The sequence below is a fragment of the Podarcis filfolensis genome (assembly GCF_964270895.1).
Source record: "Podarcis filfolensis genome assembly, chromosome: 1".
Taxonomy (NCBI): Eukaryota; Metazoa; Chordata; class Lepidosauria; order Squamata; family Lacertidae; genus Podarcis; species Podarcis filfolensis.
In genome coordinates this window covers 92,397,962-92,424,607 of record NC_139604.1, presented here as the reverse complement: position 1 = coordinate 92,424,607, position 26,646 = coordinate 92,397,962, and the positions used below count along the sequence as shown (strand labels likewise).

The following is a 26,646-nucleotide window of genomic DNA, read 5'->3' as shown; positions in this document are numbered from 1 at the left end:
CCACAATTCAGAACGCCACAGTGACAAAAAGCAAGCCAGGAGTAGGAAGGGAAGCAGGACTCCAAGGACTATCTCATTTTGCTGCCTGTCATGAAGAATAAGATATTACACAGACAGAGGGAGAGAAAGAGATAGAGAACCCATCTAGTCAATCAGACTGGTACTTGAATCTTGGAGGTTTTTAAGGAGAAGTTGGGTGGCCATCTGCCATAGATGCTTTAGCTGAGATTCCTACATTGTAGGGGATTGGTCTAAAAGACTCTTGGGGTCCCTTCCAACTCTACAATTCTATGATTCTATTATAGGTCCAGCAGGGCTGGCTTTGTCAAGCAGCCAGTTAAATGTTATCGTGTAGTAAAGCGACCTGCAAAACGCTGAAGTTTTAATTTGTTTTATCAACTTCAGATTTAAATTTGGTCATTTTAAATATACTTACAATTGCCCTAATATCAATTTAGGGAATTTATCAGTGAAACCAACTATTGTGAAGACCAAGGGTGAGATGGTTAGAGTGACAGCCGAGTAAGGAAACTGGGGAGTTTGAAAATAAGGTCACACTTAACTGAAGTTGCTTCTTTTTTAAAGCCAACCAGCTATGGACTTCAGAAACTATGGCTTCCAACTGGAGGCAGTTCAGTAAAAGTTGTGTGTAGCAGCTGCTGCAGCATGTTCTGATCAGCCCATATAGAACAGCTTAGTATGTGTATGAGCTCATCATGTTTCTACTGGTAATGGTGTGAAACGGCTTCACAAAATGGGGGCAACCCGTGAGACAAAGCTACATTACACTGTGACAGGGAGTCATTGCCATGCAGAGCAGAAGCTATTTTCAAGCAGCCTCCAAGTGGTGTTTATAACATAAGACCACATCAACTGATGCTTATCATTTTCTCTAGGGCTCATAATCAATATAAAACTAGAAAGCAACGATTCAAAAACTAAAAATGTCTCACAGATGTTTGTGATCCTGAAGAATAATTTAAATGTATAATGATATCCACTTTCCTCTCAGGCCTCAGGAGTGGTGGGTAGCTGATATCTAGATATGCTGCAGTATCTGTGATAGACAGGTATTCTGATGTAGCTGTCAGCTGGTTGGGAAGAGTGTCTAGATCAGTATCTGAAAGGCAAATACCATGGTTAGCAATTAATAGTCTGCTGCTACTTTGATTAATATACACTTTCACAGTTTTCTGTATTTGTCTGCAGTTCTAAAAAGAGCTTTGCATTCCAAAGCTCAAGATCCTTTACTCCTTCCCCAACAATATCACAACTGGAAAGAGACCTGCTGGAATGTAATGTAAAAGTGCTGTCTAAAATGTATAAAATATTATTGGAATATTGGGATATTATTGGAATGGGAGACAAAGGATGAGCAAGTAAAATCCTCAATGATACAATGGGCAATAGATATTGGTCATCATATAGATATGAAAGCATGGGAAGGGTTGTGGAATATGGATATAAAATTGACAGTATGTTATGATCTAAGAGAAAATTATATGAAAATGATATACTGATGGTATCTAAAACTGAGTAAATTGGCAAAAATGTATAAATCTAAATCAAATAAGTGTTGGAAATGTAAAGAGAAAGAAGGTTCTTTTTATCACATGTGGTGGTCTTGTAGTAAGGTTAAAGCTTACTGGGAAATGATATATACTGAATTGAAAAGGATGTTTAAAATAATGTTTGTAAAAAAATCCCATAAGCTTTTCTTTTGGAATTATAAGGACAGAACTACCGAAACTGTACAGAAACTTCTTCATATACGCTACTACAGCGGCAAGAATATTACTTGCCCCAAAATGGAAAGAGGCAGAAGTCCCAGCAAAGGAAGAATGGATACAAAAACTTATGAAAAATGCAGTAATAGTGAAACTTCCCGGACAAATAAGAAATTAAGATAACAAACTTTTTTTATAAAAGAATGGAAATGGTTTGTTGAATATTTACAGATAAATTGTAAACAGATAAGAACATTGGCAGGATTATTGTAATAACCTGAAGTTTGATAAGAGTATATATTTAAAGTAGATGAATAAATGAGCAAACTAAGTTAATTTGGATATGCAGAAGATATTAAAAATAAATTTAAAGAACCGCAGAAAGAGGGAGAAGGAAGTCAAGTTTTGAAATGTTAAAATGATTGTCAAATTAGTGAAATGTATAAACCTGAAAAGCATAAATATTTTTTTTTAAAAAAATTCATCTCAATTATCATCAACCCAGTTAAAATTTAAAACTTGGAGATCAGTCAACTTGGTTAGTCAAGCCCTGACCACGTACCTTTCCATATGGCAAAGTTTTTATTATCTATATATCCATCATTTAATTGGAATTCCTTTATGAAATTGTAGAACTTTGAGGTTGTTATCCTCTGTGTTAAGACTTCACGAAGGGTCTTCATGAATTTATTGGCAGGGATAACCAAGTGAGTATTCAATTCATCTGCTTTTGGTGGCTGAGGTGGTCTTTCTTCTGTAAGTTAGAATAAATGGTAAATTTTATTTACTGAAGCAGTCATAAGGAACACATGCAATGATATGAACTGATGTATAGTGAAATAATCAGCGTTTCCCCCCGATTATGTGACGGCTGTACATTTATCAAATATATACCATATTGAGGAAGCCATATTCAGGTATCTGTTCATATAAAATGAATGCGTACAGAGGTAGTCTCTGCACATTCAGCTAAAGCCTAATAAAAGTAGGTAGGTGAGGTGCAGAGTTCATTCCTTATGATGGGTGCAGGCTGTTCCTTACATACCTTATCATCAGGACTATCCCAAGATATTTTGCTGCCTGAGCTGAAGAACAAGATGATGCCACCCTTCCAAGCCAACCAGACTGGCAAATAAATCTAAATGCAAGCTCAGGGAAAAGTGGAAGAGATCAGCTCTGCACAACAGGCAAATCCCCATTTACGTGTGTTCAATATGTGCGCAACCACACACCTGCTGCCATGGGTTAATTTGTTATTGGCATAAAACTGCACTGCCTTCCTTTGAAAATACAGCAATGGAAGTTGCAAAATCTATTGCTATATTTGCTGCTGCTAGCTTAGACAGGAATTTTGTCAGTATATTGGTGCTAGATGAGGGCAAATAAACCAAAGCTTAATCCTGACAAGATGTTAAGTCCTGTGGGTTGGGTTGGTTCTTGTAGCTGAGGACTAGATAGTTAGCGTGTTCTAGATGGGGTTGTACTCCCTTGGAAAGAAGGAACATAGATCCAGAGGTGGTAGAGTCCACATTGTCACTAGAAGACCAAAGTGACCGTAGTGGCACATCAAGCCTTTTGCCAGTTCCAGCTGGTTCACCAGCTACAGCCATTCCTATAAAGCCAGGCGAAGAAGAAGAAGAAGAAGAAGAAGAAGAAGAAGAAGAAGAAGAAGAAGAAGAAGAAGAGTTTGGATTTGATATCCCGCTTTATCACTACCTGAAGGAGTCTCAAAGTGGCTAACATTCTCCTTTCCCTTCCTCCCCCATAACAAACACTCTGTGAGGTGAGTGGGGCTGAGAGACTTCAGAGAAGTGTGACTAGCCCAAGGTCACCCATCAGATGCATGTGGAGGAGTGGGGACATGAACCCGGTTCACCAGATTATGAGTCTACCACTCTTAACCACTACACCACACTGGCCAATGCGCTTTTAATCTAATGGCTGGATTACTGTAACATGCTGTGTGTGAGGCTGTCCTTAAAGATGATCCAGAAACCCTGGTTGTGCAGACTGTAGTGGCCAGGTTGCTTAGTGGCTTAGCCTATTGGGACCATGTGACACTGATTCCAAAAGAGATGCACTGGGTGCCAATGCACTATACATTGTTTTCTAGTTCTGGGTGGTTCACTCACTATGGCTCCTTTTTGGACAGAGATGACTTGGACATGGTACTAGTAATTTACTGATTAGATTATTGCAATGTGCTGTGCTAGGGAGTGCCATTGAAGGTGACTAGGAAACTATACATACACACAGACACACAGCTTTTCTGTTTCATCATATCATCAACACATTCTGTGTTATAGTCATACACAGGATAATAAAAAGGAAAAAATAACATAAATATAAGACATATATAAATGAATATTAGCAGTAACATTACGTATCCCTCCAGTTTATTTGACTCTTGTAAATGTTATCTTTAATTCCCCTTACACTCTTTCCTTGGTTTCCTAACTGCTACCTTTTCAATTGTGTTTCCTTACTCTACTAAATTCTTTTCATTACCTTATATAATCCCACGTTATAACCGCTACTACTGAGTTATTTTTTGTCAGTCTGTTCCCATGATTTTTTGTTACAATATTTTTCCATATAATCTATATATAATGTCCAGTCCTCTTTTAAATCCTTGTCATCTTTTGTTTCTCAATCTATTTCTCATGCTGGCAAGTTCTGTATATTCTAATAATTTAAGATGCCTAGGAAAACTTCAACTGGTTCAAAATATGGAAAAGGGGGCACGATCTCTTAAAGTAAACAAATGAAACTTTAGCACAAGGCATGATAAAAGTCTGTCATTTTATCAGGGCAAGTGACCTGTTTACTGTTGTCACAATTGTTTTTTTCAAAATTTATCTTCTGTACCATGAAAATAAATAAAAACAGTATTTTATTTTAAAAATTCAGCAGATTATCGGCTGGCGATCACTTTAGAATTCACATATAGAATTTATATAACCCCTGCTTTAAAAATAGCTGCACTGGTTGCGAGTTTGTTTCTGAGGCCAATTCAAGGTCCTTACACTACTATTTAGAACCCAGAACAATTTAGACCCCAAGTATCTGTACCTTCCCTAAAGAACCTCTCAAGCGTTGAGATCTGCGGAGCTCCATCTCCCTCTGAGATTCATGGGAAAGGGACATTCCCTGTGGCAGCCCCTAAATTGTGGGATTCCTTTCTCACAGAGGTGTGCCTGGCACCTTCATTGTACAGCTTTTGTTGTATGTTGAAGACACACCTCTTAACCCTGGCCTGTGACACTTGTGATATGCAGTGCATTTTTTCTTTAAAAAAAATAGTTCAAAACAGGAAAAATAAATACAGTAAATGGACAAAAGTACAAAGAAAATGCATTACATCATATTACACAGCTGACAGTTCACAGTAACTTCCACACTGGCATGATGTTGTGTGCACCAACATCTTCCTACTCATATTGAAATACTGCCAAACTTTCAATGAGGCCAAACTTTCATCAGCAAAACACCACACATTCACATTCCACACTGCTTCACACATTAAACGCTCGCTTCCATCTGAGACTCAGGAAACACCATGACAAGAAATGAGGCCGCCATTGGGGGTAGCAACGGAACTGATGATTCACTGTGCTGGAGAAGAAACTAAATTTTTAAAAAATTTTAGTTTCTTCTCCCGTTAGATTCACAAAATGTTTAGGGGTATGCGTATCCCTGCATCCCTCCAGAAAAAAGCGCAGGTGATATGTATATTTTTAGAACTCACTCTGGTGGTGATTGTAATTTTTTTATGCTGCATATTATATCACCTGAGGATGTTCTGGCGAATGGCAGGTAATAATCAAATAACAATAATGTGCCAACTCAAGTTGCTAGTGTTGAAATCAGCTTTCTACAATTTGGGACCCAGGCACTTTAAAAATGTGCAGCCCTGGGATTCCTTACCAGGAAGGATGGCCTAAAAATATATTAAGTACATAATTAGCATACTATGGGGAGGGACAGGATGAAGAAGAATTTTAAATTTTATAACCAAATGTAAAACGAAACATGGATGACTAACCAATATCTTGTACTTTGTCCCTGGTAAGCAGGTACCACAGACCTTCTTCCGAAGAATCAAGTGCACGCCAGGAATCCAGTAGGTTATAAGAAAATACATTACTCCACACACCTAGAGAAAAGGAGGGAGAGATCAAGTAAGAAGTGCAAACATCATAAGGGGCGATCTGCATCCCAGTTTGTTGTGACTACTTTCTTTTTTCCCTCCGCTGTCAACACCAAAAGTAATGGGGTCTTGCAGGGGGGGCACCAAAAATTGCTTGGGGTTGGTCTCATTGGGTCTTCCGGCCAGGGATTAGCCACACCTATGTTAAGCTCCAGGTGAGCCACACCTTTTGAGGGACAAGGCATGACAGGAAAGCTAAAAGCAAAGCGAAAATAACCTAAAGCACAATGTTTGAAAGCCCTCACATCAGATATTTGCAATAAAAAATAAAAAATCATTTTGCATCTTTCTTGGTTCCCTCGGAAAGGTATGTGAGGACTAACTGAGGTTCAGTGTTTTAAAAGTGTTTCAAAGAAAGATGACATTTTACAATGTCCTTCACAACATTATCAGGGTTTGAATTGGGCACTCTAACTCAAAGAAGATAATTCTTCAGCTGAGTTTCCAACAACCTGCAACCTTCCTTTAACTCTGTCATTACTATTACCGAATACAATCCAGGAAGGAAAGTTAGTTCTCCTCTAGCCACTGACAGTAAACTTTGACTCTACTAGTCCTGTGAATATTCGAGGCAAAACAATAATGGAGTTGTCTTAAGGAATGAATTGGTGTTGTGGAGGGATAGTTGCTATATAGGCTTCAGTTCACTAATTACTTAGATGACACCGTGACAATGTGCCAAATTAATAGATGATACCAAATTTGGAAGAGTTGCTTTAGTAAACAGGCTAAACATTTAAAAATATTTTAACACAGCAGATAGTTGAGCAGATGGAAACAGAATAAAAGGCTTTAGGAACAAGTGTAAATTGAGGGAGACACACTAAATGCATGCATATGAGATCAGACTCCTAGCAATATTACTTCCAAGATGCATGTAGGGTTAATGCCCATCTGTTTGTTTTATATTATTTATCTGTGCATGGATAGTTTAATGTGAAATCAGGGTGGTTTTTGCTACGCCACTCTCATTTTATCCAGAATGTACTGTTTTGCATACTGATTGGCAACTACGTAAGTGTTGCTTACATGAAGAAAACAAGGGATGTAGAAATCACATTGTGTAAATTTTCCTCAGTGAATAAGCTGAACTGGGCAATTATTTGCCTCAGCAAAAGCTCAACTCTTTCACACTATCCTAAAGTCCGTGGAGCTTATTGCTAAGCAAGTATGTAGAGTAGAATAGCCTTTGTGATTTTTAGGCAGTAAACAAACCTTCATGCTAAAGTCAGATTTTTTTTCTTCTAATGGGAATTGGAGGGATTTTTAACATTATAGTACCTTGAAAATGGTATCTGCAGCTCATGTTTGTAAAAGTAGAGAATTTAAGTCACCTTTCATGAAACAGATTCCAGATTCTGGAAGTTTCCTCATCAGCCGTCCCGTGAAGAATTTACTTCCAAAGTCCTCAGCACGAACATAGGCCCCATATTTTATTATTCCAACCTCAAAAGGAGTGAATTCCATCCATTCTATAACAGGACAAAAGCAATTATAGGTTCAAATTAAAAGTTTGCTTTGGTGAAATCTGGGTTTGTGGTTGTTGCATTTTGAGTAACTTATTTATCATAGCAGATATAGGACCTGACCTGAATGTCAGAAAAGAGAAAGAAAAGCAGAACCATATACACAATGTTTTATTAGAACAGATACAAAAAATATTTTAAAAACTGAGGAAAAATAATTTTCAGTTCACAATGAGAGGAGAGTTGTGTTTTGTGGTCCCCATTCTCAGCTGGTGGGCACCATTTTACCTTCCTAGAAAGCTCAAAAGTGATGTCAGATAGCATTGACTTGACTCTCTTTGACTTCATGGTGATGCTATGTGATGTTGTGACATTATCTTCCATCAGAATTAGGGCAAAGGTTCATGCCCACATTCTGGGGTTCAACAGAAGAAAAAAAGCACCCCAGATACTGGGAATTCCTGGGAATACTAGCGCTGCAAGTGATAAGTTTGTTGTACTCTTGATCCTCTTACAAGCCCTCCATAGATTGCCAAGATGTTGCCCCAATGTTATAGCATTCAGAAAGAGCAGTGAAGCTGGAGGACCCCGGTTTGGTTAAGTCTTAATTAAATGCATTACAAGATTGTCTTCAAATAATCTGAGATAATTATTCAACTCAGCTACAATTATTTAAAGCGGTAGATGTAGGGAAGCTACCATAAATAGTGTGTTGGATCCTTTGTTTGCGGAACTCCTCTCTGCCACAATAATGAGGATCTGTTGCACAACAGCCTTTTCATTAAAAAGAAGCAAGAGCCCTCTTGTTCAGAAAAGTGAGGATATCCAAGACACTCCCTAGACTTTGTGGATATCCAAGGGCATGGGAAACAAAGCAGATTAATCCATGGAAATAAAGGGGCAGTCGCCCAATCACTACCTGCAGTCGTCTGTGTTCCTTGTTACCAAGTTGTCACCACTATCTTTCTCTTATGGTGGGTTGGCTAATTTGACCTTACCAAATTGGAACTGCTATCTAAGCTCACTTTAGAACTTCACCTCCAAGAAGTGGGGGTCAGGTAGCCTTCTGCTTCCATAGGTATCCAAGGCTAGAATCACCATTTTGAGTGCAAGTGCAAACATTTCTGGATGGTCACATGACCTGCTCTGGAAATAAGGAAGGCTCCTGGTGTAAGAAGGGGAAGATATTTCTGGCCTCCCCATCCCTGGCCTTACTGGTGCCGTGACATGCAAAGCACAGATCTCACACAGTTCAGCTAGGCCTCATGTCCCGTGAGCAGGTACTAGTTTTATCTTGCTTTAGCTGGAAGAGAGATCTTCTTTCTTAGGACGCTCAGCTGAAAGGATAGGTAAACACCTCTTCTCAAGACCAAGACCTATCAGGGTGTGACGTAAAAGCACAGAAGTGATATTCTGGTCCCCCTTTGCATTCTAAAGGTCTTCAATCTATGAAGGGGTGCTGTTTTTACAGATCCCTCAATACAAGAGGCATCTTTCGGAGCAGATTTTCATGCTTGCTTATGTAACTAGTTTTTATACTTGTATAAATACTTGTGGCATTTAGTGGTATATAAATAAATACATTAAATATGAAAAAGGGTTAATCATAAAGTCAATGGTAAGTCAAGTCACCGTGGGAGCTTTTTCAGTTTCAAATCAAATGCAATATGGATAACATTACCTTTAAATTCTGCAAGGCTATAGTTGTCCTTGGTGTTGAGTACCATGTATATAGGCAGGGGGTTTTGACCGTGAGTCAGGGCACGCTTCTGCCCTGAGAGTGTGTCGCTGCATCTCTTTAAAAATAATGGTTTAAATAACACTAAATTATTAAAACGGCAAGGAAATCCAATCCTATAGGCAGTAACAAATATTAGGAAGGGGTGGTGAGAAGCCAAACTTAATCCCTAACCCTGATTTCATCCGCATATCTAAAAACGCTTTATCTCAACCATCTCTCAGGCCCAACAGGCCTCATCTGAAGTGAAAGATGGGTTGAAATTCCTCTGAGGAATTAGCTGAGAATGTGTTTTTGGGGGGGCGGAGGGGTCCTTTAAAATATTAAGAGAATTTTAGCCGATGCCTGGAAAATATTTTGTGAAATCACACACACAGCTTTCTGCCAGCCAGTAGGACTGGTGGAGAATTTCAGGAGCAGCTATAGATTCAACCCAATGGCAACTTCTGTTGGCTAGGCTCTGGTAAACTCTGAATTAAATAGCTGAAAAGCATCATATGTGGAGCTGTCTTTGAAGGACTGCTGTTAGTGCAGGATTCAGCAGCCCGGTTGCTCATCAAGACAAGATGGTCTGAGCACATTACGCTGATCCTGGCATTATTGCACTGGCTGCCACTTAGTTTCTGGGCCCAATTCCAAGTGCCAGTTTTGACCGATAAAGCCTTAAACAGCTCAGGACTGCAATACCTCAAGGACCGCCTCTCCCCATATGAACCAACCTGGACCCTGCAATCATAATCTGAGGCCCTTATTCATATGCCTCTGCCATGAGAGGTCTGGAGGGTGGCAACAAGAGAATAGGTATTTTCTGTGGTAGCTCCCCTTTTGTGGAATGCTCTCCCCAGAGAGGCTTGCCTGGCGCCTTCATTATTTATCTTTAGGGGCCAAATAAAAGCATTCCTTTTTAACCAGTGACTGATTAACATTCCAGGGCCATTTAAATGGGGTTATTGGTTTGTGTTTGATCTTGGTTCTTGTCTTTATTATGCATTTTGAGTTCTCATTTTGAAATTTTATGTTGTGAATCATCATCATCTCTCAGATTTAATTTCAGAAAATAGAAAATGAATAAAAACAGAAATATATATTACCCCGTTGCTCAATGCTTTGTCAATGAAAAGTCCCCAAAGATCAGTGACACATGTTTTGTAGCCTTCCTTTTGCCGATGTTCCAGTGCATCACTGTATTCCTTTAAGTTTTGGAGGGAAAACAAGTCCAGCTTGCATTTGGTGATACTCTTGCGAGCCTCTGAAATTGCTCCTGAAAGGTCTTGCTGTGACCAGTCAGCATTCTCATAAAGATTGGATAAGGCCCTAGGGGAGATGAATTATTTATTTATTTTTTTCATTTTTTCATTTATATTCTGCCTTTCCTCCACAGGTGGAGTATATGGCTCTCCCTGTCTCCATTTTGTTCCCATAACAAACTTGTGAAGCAGGTTAGGCTGAGAGATAGTAACTTCCTGAAAGTGTAAAATAATGGGAGTGTAAAATAAATTACTATGAGACATACTGAATATTATCAGTAAAGCAAAACAAAAAAAAACAAAAAAGCCAATTCTCTTTATGAAAAACCAGAAAAACATGCAAAAGTTGGCTAGGTTGTTGTTGCTTGGAAAGAATTTGATACGCCCGTGGGATTTTTCAGTGCAAATAACGTCAAAGCCTAAGGAAAGAGCTCAGCAGTCAGCAAAAGGAAAAAGGAAGACTGTATATGTGTGTGTGTATATATATATATATATATATATATATATATATATATATATATATAAAATCCCCGAAAAAAAGGAAAAAGGAAGACTGTGTATATATATATATATATATATATATATATATATATATATATATATAATCCCCGAAAAACTACACCCCCCCCCCTCCCAAAACTGGATAAAGGCTAAAGATAAACAAAGTGCAACTATAAGGGACTGAAAATAAAAGACTTCCGGGTTGGCTATGAAGCCAGTGGCATTAGATGGTGTATACTGTTGTACACTGCTGCAAGGAGCAGGGCAGCTCTGGTACTGACGCTCGCACCCGGGCGTGTCAGAAACCCATCATCTTAGGCATGCCAAGTGTAGGGACTGAGTAGGACTGAGTAAGCTGTCTGGGTATAGATTTGATTGCTGATTCAGGACCCTAAACTGTGCTTTATATAATCGACTTTTTATTTGGTTCTGTGTGCATCGCAATGTTCTTTTGTTGCTATGGCCAATGGCTGACGCAAATAAAGTTTCATTCATTCACTCTGTCTGGGTATGGAACTGGGACTGGGAAAGTGCACCACGGAGAAAGAGGAAGGCCTGAAGAGATTGTGAAGACCAGAAACTTGCTCGAAATGAATAAGCTGTCCCTGTGTAGGTGCTGGGTTAAAAGTGTAAGTGTGTATGTAAGCTGAGGTAGAAGCAGGCAGAAGCCAGAGAGTGTGAGAGACTGCTAGAATCCAACGCTGTGACTATGGGAGAAGAAAAGACCTTCTGAGGTGTTAATGCTGTGAGCCCCTCCATCGTAGGCTCAGGTTGCATATATATGTAAATAAACCATATATCATACAGGCACCCTTGTCTCAGAATAGTGCAAAATTCCAGGGATTTCAGGCGCTTACGCAGAGTTCAGTTTCCTTGGAATGAGGGGCAGCAAAGACTGTGGTGTATCTAGGATATATGCTTCAAAGATCAGCTCACTCACAAACACTGGCTTTTGTCTTTCTCACTACCAGGCAGGTGAGGGAAGCAAGCTACTCATTTGCCCTCTGGTACAAGGCCACTTCCTTTGTCAGAATAATGACCATGCTTAGGCAGTACTTTGTCTGGCTAATTCAACAACTGAGTTCTCCATTGCTGGATCCAGGAATTATAAGAGATTCAGGCACCATATAGTTAACCACCGCCTGCCCCCTCACAAAAACAAAAACCACAACAGTATTTATATCTGAATGATTTATATTTGAATCCCACCCTTTCTCTTACGAGCCTAGATCAGGGATTTAGCGTCACCTCCACCCTGTTTGGAGAAAAGATAAATGACATAAAAGATAAGAGAATGCCCAAGGACAACCAATGAGCTCCCTCGATGAACAAGAAATTCCCACATATTAACCAGCATGTCAGTTTATCACATCTAAACAAGGCTCATTTCCTAATCTAATACATTGCGCATGTTTTTTCTCCTCCTTAATCAGAGTTTTAGCATCATGGGTGAGTGTGCAGGAAGCAAATAGACCAGAAGTGGGGAACCAGTGGCCCAGAGATGTTGCTAGACTGACACTGACTCCAACCCTGACAGCTGGCCAGAATGCTTGGGGCTGATGGGAGTTGGAGTTCAACAGCATCTGAAGGGTCACAGGTTCCCCATTCCTGAAACAGATAATATATATCAATAATTTCATTGCCTCTCATGACTAATAATTCATTTGGTGCTCTAGTAATGTATCAACTTACCTCGCTTTCCCTCTCCACTCCCTCCATCCATTCCCTACCCCATCCAGCACTTTATTCTCTGAGTTTCTGGATGCCTGAGATGTTCCCTCTACAGCACGTTAAGTTGCTTATTTCCTTCCTTGGTATTATGTTGATATAAATGCAGCACAGTCTACAAGCATTAAGAGCACAGAAAGAAACTGCCTTTCTTCAGTATTAGTTATTCGGTATCACAGTAAAAGTTCTACTGAATTTTGAATTTATTTGTCTGCAAAATTTCAAACATTTTAACAGCAATGGACGTTTTATTTCAGTTGCCTGCAGTAGCTGGTTGGTCACTTGATGGTGCACTGCCCTCTAGAGCAGGCAAAGGCAAACTCAGCCCTCCAGATATTTTGGGACTACAACTCCCATCATCTCTAGCTAACAGGACCTGTGGTCAGGGATGATGGGAGTTGTAGTCCCAAAACATCTGGAGGGCCGAGTTTGCCTATGCCTGCTTTAGAAGCTATTCTACAGAAAAGAGGGGGGGACCCAATAGAGGATTTATAGGCTAAGCCTGTGTTGTGAGCTTTTACCACCACTTTACTTACTTACTTTCTTTTTTAAAAAAAATATTTATTAAAAAAAATTTATTATGAAAAAAAGATAAAAAACAAAACAGAAAAATAGAAAGAAAAAATACATCCATCATTCTCAAATTTTCAACTTTCATTACCTTCTTTCTTTGACCTCCTCCTCCTCCCCTTTCTTGTATCCTGGTTAATAATTATCACAGCAAATCCTTTCCATAGTTCATAATATTTTGTCCTTACATTACCTTAATCTATTTTCATCTTGTCTTATAGCAAACCTTAAAACTTAAAACTCAAATCTTATTTTTACCAACTTCTCATAACCATATCATTAACCTAATTCTTTAAACATTCTTACTAGAACCAAGTAGTTCCGTTTAAACACTTTTCTAACATTCATCAATTATTTTAAAACAGTCCTAATGATACAAAAAAAAGTAAAACAAATCCAATCTTCATCCAGCGTCCCCTCCCCCTGGTCCCGGATTTTGCCAGTCCTTTTTGTCCCATTAATCTAGCGCATTAACCTGGTATCCTTATATCCGAGGCCCTCAAGTCTCTTCCATGTCCCTTCCACGACTCTTCTTCATATTTTCCTTTCACTCGTGGGAACTCCATCTTAGTAATGTTTTTGACCCTTTTCAGCAGATCAGCCCCATTTCCATAGTCCAGACTAAACTCCATGTATTATTTAAACACCTGTTTCAGATTCCCTCCAAAATTAAGAGCCCCCACAACTCCTAACATCTGACGGCCCATTACCAGACTCAGAAAGTCCAAACATCCCTGCATGGGAGGGTCAATCCAACCCCCCATTTCCAAACCAAACCAAACTTTATCTTTCCAAATCTGGTTTTTTCCAAATTCATTTATCAAATCCAGAGGCTCATATTCCTGCAGGGCCACAACTCCCTCCATTTCTGGCACCCAGGATTCAGCAGCATCCTCTCCTCTCATCTGTGCTGTCATAGCACACTCCTGTTTTAGTTCCTGGGTAGGCTCGTTGTAGTTTCCTACTGCCTGTTCAAAATTTCTGGCCGCATTAGTCATCAGATCCGTCTTCTGGCTTAACTGATCCAATAGGGCATTTATTTTACAGAAAGCACCCAACAGAGCTTCTGAAAACATTGTCCTACAAGGTCACAAGTCCTTTCCCACGATTGTAATCTGTAGCAGCTGCAAGCTCCTGAAATTGGTTACAGTTTCACAGTCTCCTTCTAGGGGGAAAACTTCTGTTTATTCTTTCTTTTAAGAACAATAGCAACAAAGTTTCTTTTTTAAGATATTCTGTCAATATTTGTTCCTTTGAAATGCGAAAGGAAACAATGGAATCACTATATTACTTTTCTTTTAGCTATCTGTCAAAAACATTTGTCTCTGGTCAATGAGCTTCAAACGTCGGTCCTGACACTCCGCTTCAGGATCAGGACGGTGGAAAGTTACTTTACTTCAAACTCACTTCTGCAGGTTTAAACAGTCCAAAAAGAGATCCCCCTTCTTCTCCTGCTACCGAAGGGGGGTTCCACGATTTTAAACGATGAAAGCCAATCCTTTAAAAATAATTTTCTAAGCTCTAGTTTACATTTTCTTTGCTTTATTCTGACTACAAAGAAACGGAAGGCTGACTTCCTGTTTAGACCTTCCCGTTTCAGTACCAAATTGAAATAAATTTTGAGTCCAATTCCTCTCTACTGGCCAATCCTTCTTTAAAGTCCAGTTGTTCAAGGTTTAAGTACTCACGGGTGATTCTTTAGATGCCAAATTGTCCCAGGAAAAAGGCAGCGCTTTCCGGCAACGGCTATGCGGCTTCGCTCCACGGAAAAAGCAGTTGACTCACAGCACCGCACCACTTCCCCCTCTTCGCTTCGGAACCCGTTAATGGGTTCCTTTGCGGGTTGGGGGGGCGCTAAAGGTGCCCACCGAGTCCCATGGTCACAGGCTTCATCCGCCTGTGATTTTTTAAAGGGTCCCCGCTTCGCCATAGCGGTAACGACCTGTTTCGCGCGGAGCTGGTCCCTCCAGTTCAGAGGGAGTCCGCCATTGCCGCTGGCGCCACCCCAGAAGTCCCACTTTACTTACTTTCAAGCCTGGCAAGTTTCTAACAGCACACCGGCTATTCTCCATGTTCCCCTTCACAGAAAAGTTTCTGGGCAGCTATATATGGACCACTGTTTAGTCACAAATGTCAAAAGGGAACTTGTCATTGCACCATCCTTACCATGTGGAGCCAGATGATCCAGTGATGTATGAAATACAATCTAAAAGATTCAATTTTTGAAGACCATACAGGTTGCCATGTAAAGCTGTGAATGCCCTGGCACCTCCTCCTGTTGTCATGACAGCCACCACTGGCACCTGTTCAACATAAAACATTTTTTAATAATCAAATGTTAGGGTGCATTAAGAAACCAATGATTAAAAGTAATACACGGGGATAATATGATGAGGTCCTCACAGCCCCTGTTCTTTCTTTCTAAATAGGATGCTGAAGTCACTCTTAATATGATTTTGATATTGAAGTCAGTTGTACATCCTCTGAAGGAAGCAAGGTTCAGATCCGGGGAGGGCAGTGCATGAAGGGTGCAACAATCATGTCACTCGGGGCTGGTGTCACTCCAGCGGTGGCAGGGTCTGGGTGGGTGTGGTGGGCTCCATTCATCCCCCGCACCTCACTCCAACCCCAATGCAGGGCACAGACACACACACACAAAGGGCGGCATGGAGACATGCTCTGTCACTGCCTGCTAGACCAACTTCCTCTCTGTTTCACAATAAGGATAGTAAGATTAATAAATGGAACTTTGGGAGAGTTCCGGCAAGGCAAGATGGCAAACGCCACAACCGCGTGGAGCTCCTGAGGACCGGCAGCACCAATGGCACATCCTTAAAGCCTTTGATTGCTTAGAATGGAAATATCTTCCTTCCTTCCTTCCTTCCTTCCTTCCTTCCTTCCTTCCTAATTGTTTAAACCAATTCATGAGCTGTGATTGACCACTAATAATAATACATACATTGTAGATATTTTTCCAATTTATTATGCTATTTTTGTGATATACAAATGACATGAGAAAACTTGGTACACTTGTTTGTATAACATTATTCTTGTTTATAAAACCCAATTTAAAAAAAAGAATGGCAATATCTATTAGCAGTATTAACTAACATGAAATTTGGCCCCAACTTCCTACAAACCCTCAAACAAATTTATCCCCAAGCCTCAGCAAAATGCAGAATTAACAATATGGACTCCAATAGCACAGCAATCCAAAGAGGCACAAAACAAGGATGCCCACTGTCTCCCTTCCTATTCATCTTGGCCCTGGAACGCCTAGCAATCCGACTCTGAGCAGCCCCAGATATCACGAGTATGGAAATAAAAGGTTTAAACCAAAATTCACCCTCATAGACAAAATACCCATGATCAAAATGATCACGCTCCCAAATCTAACCTACTTATTCCAAACCCTCCCAATCAGGATTCCCCCAACCTAACTCCATAAGTGGCAGAATAAACTACACTAGGTCCTTGACCATCTTCGAAAACCTTCTCCTGACAACAAACGGAGACAGCAAAGGGATGGTATCCACAATATACAACATACTGCTCCAAAATCCCACAAACCCCTTTGATGCAATCAAAAAACAATAGGAGCATGACATAGGCTATGAAATAAACCCCACCCAATGGACTAGAATGTGATCTAAACCTCCCTTTAAGTCCACATCAGCCAGAAGAAGGAAACTCACTCTGAAACTCACCTACGGGTGGTACTTAACACCATGGAAACTGGCACTGATACGACCAGGAAACTCACCAAGATGTTGGAGAGGCTGCAGATCTATAGGCACATACCTCCACATGTGGTGGGAATGCCCTAAAACCCAACCCTTCTGGACAGCACTTCTACAAGAAATATGCAAAATAACTAAACAGGCATTAGAACTCACGCCAGAACTGGCCCTACTGAACATCTTCCAAGATCATAATGACCACTCACATTATACAGAGCTTATAACCCACCTACTCTCAGCAACCAGAAACCTCATAGCCAGACACTGGAGAGACCTGTCAGGAGTAAACATGGACCAATGGTATCAAATTGTATGGGAAGCGGCCTTACTATAAAAGCTAACCAACTGAAACTGACACGGGGACAAACAGAAGAGGGTGCCTTCACCCCAGTATGATTCCCCTTTATCACAAACATAGTCCAACAAGACAACAACAACAATCCACCAGCAGCATATGAATCAATCTGGCTTATCTGACTCAACAAGCCCTCTCCCCTCACAAATGCAAACAAACCCCACTGCAGCCAACCACAGACAACCAACCACACCCTGCCCCTATATCTTCTGCTTGTCTCTCATGGGGAGGCATTATAGATCAGTGGTACATTTTGTTTGTTTGTTTAATTTGTATACTGCCCTATACCCGCAGATCTGAGTTTTGCACACATTTGCATAAGGTCCACAATTTAATCCCAAGCATCTCCATTGGCTTGGGAGTTCATTAAGACCAACGTAATGCCAGGGACTTGGGAAAACCACTGTCACTCAAAGCAGGCAATACCAAGCTATGGGCAGACAAAGGGTTTCCCCAGTGGAACATGTCTACCAGAGGCGGTTTTAGGGTAGCACACCGGTTCAGCCACACTTGGTGCCACACTGCTGGGGCACCACAATGATACTCTAGAATGGAGTGCAAGAGGCAGTGGGGGGGGGGTGTGCCAAAGTCTGCCATTGTGTCTACTGATAGTGGGAGGAAAGTTTGACCAATTTCCCCTCTCACCTGCAGCTCCCAGTGCTCTCTGAAAATCTGTCTGGAGGAGCAACAGCATACAGAGCAGCAACCGGATTCCATCCTGTGTTCATACGTGTTCAAATATATCCCTTTATGGTGAATTCAGCCTTTACTGTATCCCGTAAATAGTGGATTTGCTGTATTTTATTTATTTGTTTGTTTGTTTGTTTTATTTGCTGAAAACAGTCACACAAATTAAAAAAAACACAGTCAAACTGTGCCTACGAAGCATCTTTTGGTAAAAAAAAGAGAGAGAGGCTAAATCCTCCATACCAAATATTTATTAAGCAAAATGTTGTCCTACGTACCTCATGATCTTGTAAGCCCTTCTTTAAGCCAAGAGCCCTTTCCAGGGCAGCTGCAACAAACTTCTTCCGTTTCTGTATAACTGTCTGTTCATCCATACATAGTTCATACCCCAAACGCACATCCAGGTTTTTCAGCCTTGCACATAGGCCAGAGCAGAACAAAGAAAGCATCAGTGCACTGCATCCTCCCCACCCTCCATTTGTTATCATTTTCTTATGAAGAGCCACAGTCTCAACAAAAAACACGTATCCAAAGCAAATGTTTCCATTTCAAGGAAAGCTTCCATTGACCCCTCTTAGAGGCCAATAGCAGCTTCGGGACCTTGGCAGAGGGAGAGTTAAACTTCATTCTCTATATTATCCCCCACAGCTGGTATTTACTAGTTTCATGTAAATACTTCATGTACCAAATCTGGCCAAATCCTAGGAGCCTCTCTCAATGTACTATCATCCTCTAATTATTTAGATATATATTTCAGATAGTAAATAGAAGTCAAGTAGGCAGAGTTGGGTAAAATTAACACTATCGTGTTACCATTCTTTCACGTCCACACATAGATCAACTGTTTTGTCCTAGAGAGAGAGAAAAGATGGAATGCTGTCAGTAACCTGCCATAACATGACATACTGTTTGTTGTATGACACACTGCCTGGTATCCCCAGAGGAAAGCAGGCAGCAGCCACACATCACACATACCTCCATTCAGGGCTAGCAAAATGGGGCCTTGTATTTGATCCTGGAATGTCCCGCTTTTCCTCAGAACATCTCTATTTTCATCAGAGAAATATTGGAGGGTATGGAGTTATGCGACCCCTAAGCCAAGGAGATAAGCAACTACACAACCTTTAGAAGGCATCTGGAGACAGCCCAGTAAAGGGAAGTTTTTAATGTTTAATATTTTATTATGTTTTTATAAATGTTGGAAGCCACCCAGAGTGGCTGGGGCAACCCAGTCAAATGGGTGGAGTATGAGTAGTAGTAGTAGTAGTAGTAGTAGTAGTAGTAGTAGAAATCGCTTCTGCACATGTCTGCAGCGCCGAAAATTGCCTGTGCAGAAGCAATTTCTGGCATCTGGGCATGTGCAGAGGCAATTTCCGGTGCCACGGACATGCGCAGACACGATTTCCAGCATCTGCTCATGCGCAGAAGCGATTTCCGGAGCCGCGGAAGAGAGTCCCTGCGCCGCACTGCACCAGTTTAGCGCAGCACACTGGGACTCGCCGAGCAGGCGACTTAGTTCTGGGGCGGCTCGTGGGCCAGTTAAATGGCCTCCGCAGGCCGCTTCTGGCTCATGGGCCGCACGTTGCCGACCCCTGATCTAGCCCTTTTAGACAAAATACTGGTGAAGTCCATGAAGTAATATTAGGAGCTGCAGAACAATCCATGCAACTTTTAGAAATCACTAGCGTGTGTGAGTGTAAGAGAGAGAGAGGGGGGGCGGGCGGGAGGGAGGGAGGGAGGGAGATCTCCACCAGAATTTAATCCACAAGTAGCAACAGCAACTGGACCTTTAATAGTTGTGTGGATGAGGTTACATAAACACGTATAGTCTGTCATCCAAAGATGAGAAAAGGTTTTGCTCATTGAATCACTTTGTTCTACACAACTCTTAAAGGAGCTAAGTTCTCCATTGACTGCAGTCATCCTATTCACAAGCATGATAGGCAAAATGTATGAATCACTTCTTCAAGTTTGAAAAAGCAGGTGTCATTAAGTTGTTGGGCTCCAATTCCTATTTTTTCATGCTGGCGGATGTGAATTGGAGTCCAATTGAATTGAAGTGCCACAGGTTCTCCCTTGCACACTTACTGGTAGTGGTGTGTGAGATGCTTCCCTTCATTTATTCCCATGGCTTTCTGGCAATGTGTGTGAAGGAATCATACAAATGCAGCAGTGGCACAGTTCCTTTCTGTATCATCATCATCCTGCCCACATAATTTATAGCAGGACCATGTTGGGTGCAATTTCCCCATACCTAAATGTTGTACCTTCTGTGCCCCAGATTTTGTACTTCCAGACACTGAACAATCAACAAATTTGTCCTGCCCATTCCAGTTTCTCTACATTTTTGCATAGAATTATCATCACCAGCTTGATAAGATCAGAGGTACAGCAGGTACTTTGCACAGAAAAAGGCTCTGGTTCAATCCCAGGCTCTCTAGGTAAGACTGGGAAAGATCCCAGTTCTGGAGAGCTTCTGCCAGTCAGTATAGATCAGCTTTCCTCACCCTGATGCTCTCCAGATGTTTTGTACTACAATTCCCATTCACCCTGCCTATTGGCCATGCTGGCTGGAGCTGATGGAAATTGTCCACAAGATCTGGATGGGGCACCAGATTGGGGTATACTAGCATAGACAATGCTGAGCTAGACAGACATGGCTCTGGTATGAGGCAGCCTCCTGTGGTATCATGGAATTATAGATTCTATGGTCCTGCTACAATTAACTGAACCCCCTTAACACTGTGATGGATAGAGGGGGGTGAAATCCCCAAAAAGGATGTTACTTTTTTTCCTGTATGCCACAACAGCTGCGAGAATATTATTAGCGAAGAATTGGAAGAAACAAGATGTACCAACTATCGAAGAATGGCAGATGATGATGATGGACTATATGGAACTTGCCGAACACACTGGGAGACTCCGGGACCAGAGAGAAGAGACGGTGGAAGAAGTTTAAAGAATATTTGAAAAAATATGTTAATATTTAAATCTTAGAATAGCTTCGGAAGTGGATATAGGCTGTAGGGTTAGAAGTAGAAGATAGTGTATTTTAAAATAGTATGATTGGCAAGGGATAATATGTGAAGATTTTAAGTAAGTGTGATTAAAAAATGGTTAAAAATTATGATATATGTAAACTGCTAAACATGAGGTAAAATGAAAATCAGATGGGGGCACTTGGGGAAGCTCACTTAACAATGTTTAGAAAAAATAAGGATAAGACAAGAATTTGTTTGTATTGCTTGTTTTTATAAAATGAATATTTTTTTGGGGGGGAAACAAAACACTGATGGATAGTATGTAATTGCTTACTGACTAATCTTCTGCTATTCATCTTCTATTTGTAAATAGAACAACCACTTGGAGGATTTTTTTCCCCACAATCAAGTGGTGTATGAATTTTGTTAATAAACAAATGATTTCGGCAGCACATATACTAAAATAAATAAATATATTTCCTCCCCGATTTTCCTCTTCCACTATGAAACAATACTTACCTTGCCTATGGTCACTTCTTTTTCCATACTAAGTGAATCAAGAGGCAAAGTAAAGCAAAGTCTTTTATTTGCATCATTACTTTCACCAGGAGTACACTAAAAGAGAAAGAAGAAAAATTAAAATTATGCTCGCACACTTTCTCCAGACCATATATATGTCTTGAGAAAGTGTAGCCTCCTCAGTATTTTGATGTAAAATGAAAGCATTTTATACAGTGGAGGTAGCTTTACATTGCTTTTTAAATTGAAGAGATGATTTAAAAACGTACAAAGCGTGGCTTCTTTGCTGGTTCAATCTCCAGTGCAGATTCCATATTCTTGATGCAGTGAAACACAAGAGGGTCAGCAGGGCACAGCTCAGAGCCGAACGTAAAGTCCTGGCTCTCTTCATAGGATCCCTTCACAGAGAATGTGAAGTTTTGCTCTACAAAGGACATAAAGAACCCTGATGTAATTGTCACAACATAGCTTTATTCAGTTCATGAGCATGTATAAATTCCCCTAAAAAAAGCAAACAAAGATTCTAGCAAAAGGGTAGCCAACGTGCTGCCTTCAAAATGTTGCTGGACTACAACTCCCATCTCCTCTGACTGATGGCCATGCCGGATGAGTATTGACGTGAGCTTCAATCCAACATCTGGAAAGCCCCATTTTGGTGACTCCTGGTCCAAACTAATCTTACTGGTGTCAGTGCCATTCTCATGTGACCTCACTCTCCCTTCCAGATGTGTAGGTATGTAAAACGTGTTCTCCCTAGCAGAGAGCGCGTGTTGTGGTGGGGGATACAAGCCACCCCATTGTTGCTGGGCGGATTTGTGGAGGGACCCAGGCAGTGTATTGGTTAATCGGGTCACTGGGGAGAACTGCTTGTTGCCAGTTTTGAAGGAGGGGTCAGAGGTTTTAAATACTGGTCACCCAACTTTGAGTGTTCTCTTGGCTGCTTGCACTGTGGGAGGCAGTGGAAGACAGGAGTGCCTGGTGTGCTCTGGTCCATGGGGTCACGTAGAGTCAGACATGACTAAACGACTAAACAACAACAACATTAAAATAGCAAAATAACCAAAGTGTTTGTTTGCAAAGGTCCAGCAATGAGACTTTTAATGAGCAAGTAAAGGGTTTTAATGATAAAACCTTTGAAACCATTAACTGTAAATCTATTTATAGCTATACATAAAGGTACATATTAACCTCCTTGTTTCTTCCTCATTGCTGTCCCTCCATTCACCTGTATACCCAAGCAGGAAATTTCACGAGACTATAAGAGGAGAAAGGGAAATAAAAGAGCATAAGGTAAAACCTTACTGGTCACGACGTAGCTGTGATGTAACAGGTCCTTTAGAACAAGCCTGGAATATGCCAATAAGTTATAGAATAGGGGTTGGCATATGGCCCTCAGTCCATTTCATGGGAGTATGGGAGAGCCCAAAATGGTGGGCAGAGGGGGAAGGGGGGGAGCTGAAACTAAGGGGCCCTGATGGATTACACACTACACATTAGTGTGTTGATGTAGGTGTGTCACATGAACGCTCCCCACGCTGCTCCCAGGGCTGGAAAGCGGTTAGTCACCCTTCGGTTTGCTAGTAAAACTGACTTACTGTGTCGAGAAATTATGCATGTCTAAAAAGTGTGTCACCAACATGAAAAGTTTGGAAAGCTCTGGAGAAGGCAGCCCTCGACTGAAAAAAGGTTCATCATCCCTGTGATGGTGCCAGAGCTGTTTGCCAGTTGTAAATGCATGACATCAACATAAATGTGCATAAACATAGTGACTGCTAAGCCACAAGAGACATACATGATGAACTCATTCGATGGTATTTTGTTGTGAAATGGCTTAGTCCTCCTGCCCAAATGTGAAAAGAATTGACCAAGCTTCTAGAAATGATCTTAACCATAAATTACAGCTGCAGTCCTAAGCACGCTTACCCCTGAATACAGTGGGCCTTACTTTTGAGTAATTATCATAAGTGCATATTTCTTGGTACACATGCACAGAACCTGGCTGCATAATTTTGACTCAGAGACTCAACACACCAGGGATCCTGCTTCTGTCTCATATAGGCCCATGTCTCTCCTTCCTCTCCCCACAGTGACATCTGCTAATATAAAACAGGTAGCATGACATCATTATGGTGTTCTATCCACAACCCCAGTCAGTTTTATTAGCTACTACTTGTGTGGGCCAAGAGATCAGATATAATGTCACATGTTTTGTAGTAGAAGATGTTGCCAAGGAGGAGAGCATGCAGGTATGTGTGCTTCATAACATCTCATCACTTTCAGCCAAAGTCTTATATATATGAGAGAGACTCTACTGGTCACTGACCATAATAAACAGATGCTTCATTATATGAATCTACTTTTAATCAGTGTATTTAATAAAATTTAATGACTAGAATTTAATGAAATAGAATATCGGTGGTTTTATTACCTTCAAGTATATATTTGAAATGGTCACGGATATTTTATTATTATTTATTACCCATCCTTCACGCAAAGGTCCCAGGGTTAATCTGATAGTTAGGTACCCCTGACTGTTAGGTCCAGTAGTGAAGAACTCTGGGATTGCGGCACTCATCTCACTTTCCTGGCCAAGGGAGCCGGCGTTTGTCCACAGACAGCTTCCGGGTCATGTGGCCAGCATGACTAAGCCGCCTCTGGCGAACCAGAGCAGCGCACAGAAACGCCGTTTACCTTCCCACCAGAGCGGTACCTATTTATCTACTTGCACTTTAACATGCTTTCAAACTGCTAGGTTGACAGGAGCAGAGACCGAGCAACGGGAGCTCACCCTGTCGCAGGGATTCGAACTGCCAACCTTCTGATCGGCAAGCCCTAGGCTCTGTGGTTTAACCCACAGCGCCACCCGCATCCCACAATCTGATAGTTATAGGACTTAATTTTCAGACGAATCAGAGACTGGGTTTGCTTCATGAGCATGTACAGGACAGATTTTGAATCCTTTATTATATTTTAGGGTCTAATATGATCATATATTGATCATATATTATCAATTATATATATTATCATATTATTATCATATATGATGATGTGTCATGGTTTCATGATGCTATTTCCTATCTGCAGTAACCACATCGCGCTCTATTTCTTCCCACATGTCTAGCCACTTCCACCTTAGAAAGTTGTGTGGAGGAGGGAATTTCTGCAGGCGTAACTTGCATGCCTTTCTGAAATCTCCTCTTTCACACTTCTATTACATATGTAGGAGCTCTATTCTCTTTTACAGGGCCAGATTTAGGTTTAATGAGGTCCTAAGCTACTGAAGGTAATGGGACCCTTTATATGTCCAGCTGTCCTTTGTCAACAACAAATTATCGCTGTTTTTTGTGTTGAATATATGCTATATGGTAATTTATGGACCTAATAGGTATCTAAAGCCATTTGCACATGTTGCCATGCAATCAGTCCATGCAGAATGTAGGCACCCTATATATAGAAATCAGCAAACCAGTGATATTTTAGGGAGCGGGCTAGGAGGCGGGGCCCATTACTTACATCATAGTGCCTACACAACACAAAACACTGTGCTGAATGTAGCTTTTATTTTATTTGTTCTTTATCTTATATTTTGGAAATGTACATCCAGTATTTTTTTCCTTTAATTTTTTTGGGGGCCCCCAAAAGAGTGGGGCCCTAATCTATAGCTTGTTTAGCTTGTACGTAAATCCGGCACTGCTCTTTTGCATCTGATTCCCTACTCACATCCCACAGATTATTAGCTTCAGTGAAGGGTGGGTAATTAATCTAATCATTATCATCACACTTGTTGTATTAAACTATTCATTCATTCTTTCATTCATTTTCATATACTGCCCTTCATTGGAAGAACTTGGGGCGGTTCACCGAAGCTACATCTTTCGTAACTATCCTGTGTTACATCAAACTGGGAGTTTCACTGAGGGGCGCATGCTTTAGACCTCGTTTAGAATTCAGCCTGTGCGCCATGCACCCAACATATTGCTGCCCTTGCTAATTTCCCAGGCTGCTGATTGGACTATCTCCGTAGAAATAAGTGACCACATAGCTTGCAGGTTTCTAATGTGCCATGTTCACTGAATATTCTTTTAAAATAAAATCTCTGTAAGGAACACTTTGCCTCCCCACACTAGCCTTCTGACCCAGAAATCCCACCCCCACCCCACCCCGAAATGTGTGGCCGAATGATATTAGAAGCAAGAACTTTTGGAACTGTAGCGAGATACCACAATCATATACCCATAACAGATATGATTTAAATATCACTTTTGTAAAAATAGAAATCATTTTTTTAAAAATGAGATTACCACTAATACGCCATTAGTAACAATATGCTCATCAGGAACTGGGCTGCAAAACAAAATAAATATATTTGACATGTCATATCTGGTCTTTGGTAATGGAAATTTACGTTTCTAGTTGCTAGTTTGACATTCCATGTTAATGTAACTGACTCAACATAGCCCAGATCATGTAATCTAATTACAACAAGACTAGAAAAAAATACATTTATCTGATAGTTACCCTTTGGCAATGTTTTGCCAGATCACAAGAAACTTGAGCTCCAGGTCCATCTGATTTGATATGTAACACAGTTCCGAAGTTTATTTTCTAGTGTTATATATTCTTAAATATATTGCATTGTTTGGGATGTACTTACATGCTCTCCCGGCTAAACTCTACCTCCAGAGTTTCTGGAATCTGTAAAAGGATAATTACATTGTTTTGGTTTGAGATAATGTTTTCCTCAACTGTTAACTGAAAGAAACGGTCCATGTGTAAGTATGATAAATCCCATTGCTGAATGGATCAATTGGGAAGGGTGGACAAACCTCTCCATTTCAGTTTCTCTCTGTTTCACATTTCAGTTCATCTCATTTCCACATCAGTTTCCACATCATACACATTTGTTTGCATTTCTCCTGATATACACATTTTTGCAAGCAATTTCCCATAACATAATGCCTTTTGTCTTTGTTAAATATTCTCATATGCCCTTTCCCCTACTATACTATACAGTGGTACCTCGGGTTATATACGCTTCAGGTTACATACGCTTCAGGTTACAGACTCCATTAACCCAGAAATAGTGCTTCAGGTTAAGAACTTTGCTTCAGGATAAGAACAGAAATTGTGCTCTGGCGGCGCAGCGGGAGGCCCCATTAGCTAAAGTGGTGCTTCAG

The 26,646-nt window shown here is 40.7% G+C and overlaps 1 protein-coding gene across 7 annotated transcripts in view; it reads right to left on the bottom strand.

The window, feature by feature from the left end:
- LOC310759461 (cytosolic phospholipase A2 epsilon-like) overlaps window positions 1-26,646 on the bottom strand; it is a 61,131-nt gene that overhangs the window by 3,017 nt on the left and 31,468 nt on the right. For 5 of the 7 annotated variants that reach the window (XM_083606742.1, XM_083606741.1, XM_083606745.1 and 2 more), the window contains 14 exons: window positions 26,124-26,164; window positions 25,771-25,813; window positions 22,658-22,724; window positions 21,739-21,893; window positions 21,470-21,565; window positions 18,783-18,820; window positions 18,248-18,383; window positions 15,354-15,490; window positions 10,233-10,455; window positions 9,085-9,199; window positions 7,272-7,409; window positions 5,773-5,883; window positions 2,290-2,481; window positions 954-1,120 (listed from right to left, as the gene is read on the bottom strand). In XM_083606742.1, the coding sequence (XP_083462868.1) occupies window positions 954-1,120; window positions 2,290-2,481; window positions 5,773-5,883; window positions 7,272-7,409; window positions 9,085-9,199; window positions 10,233-10,455; window positions 15,354-15,490; window positions 18,248-18,383; window positions 18,783-18,820; window positions 21,470-21,565; window positions 21,739-21,893; window positions 22,658-22,724; window positions 25,771-25,813; window positions 26,124-26,164 (1,659 nt within the window). The other 2 variants (XM_083606747.1, XM_083606746.1) reach the window with 2 other exon arrangements.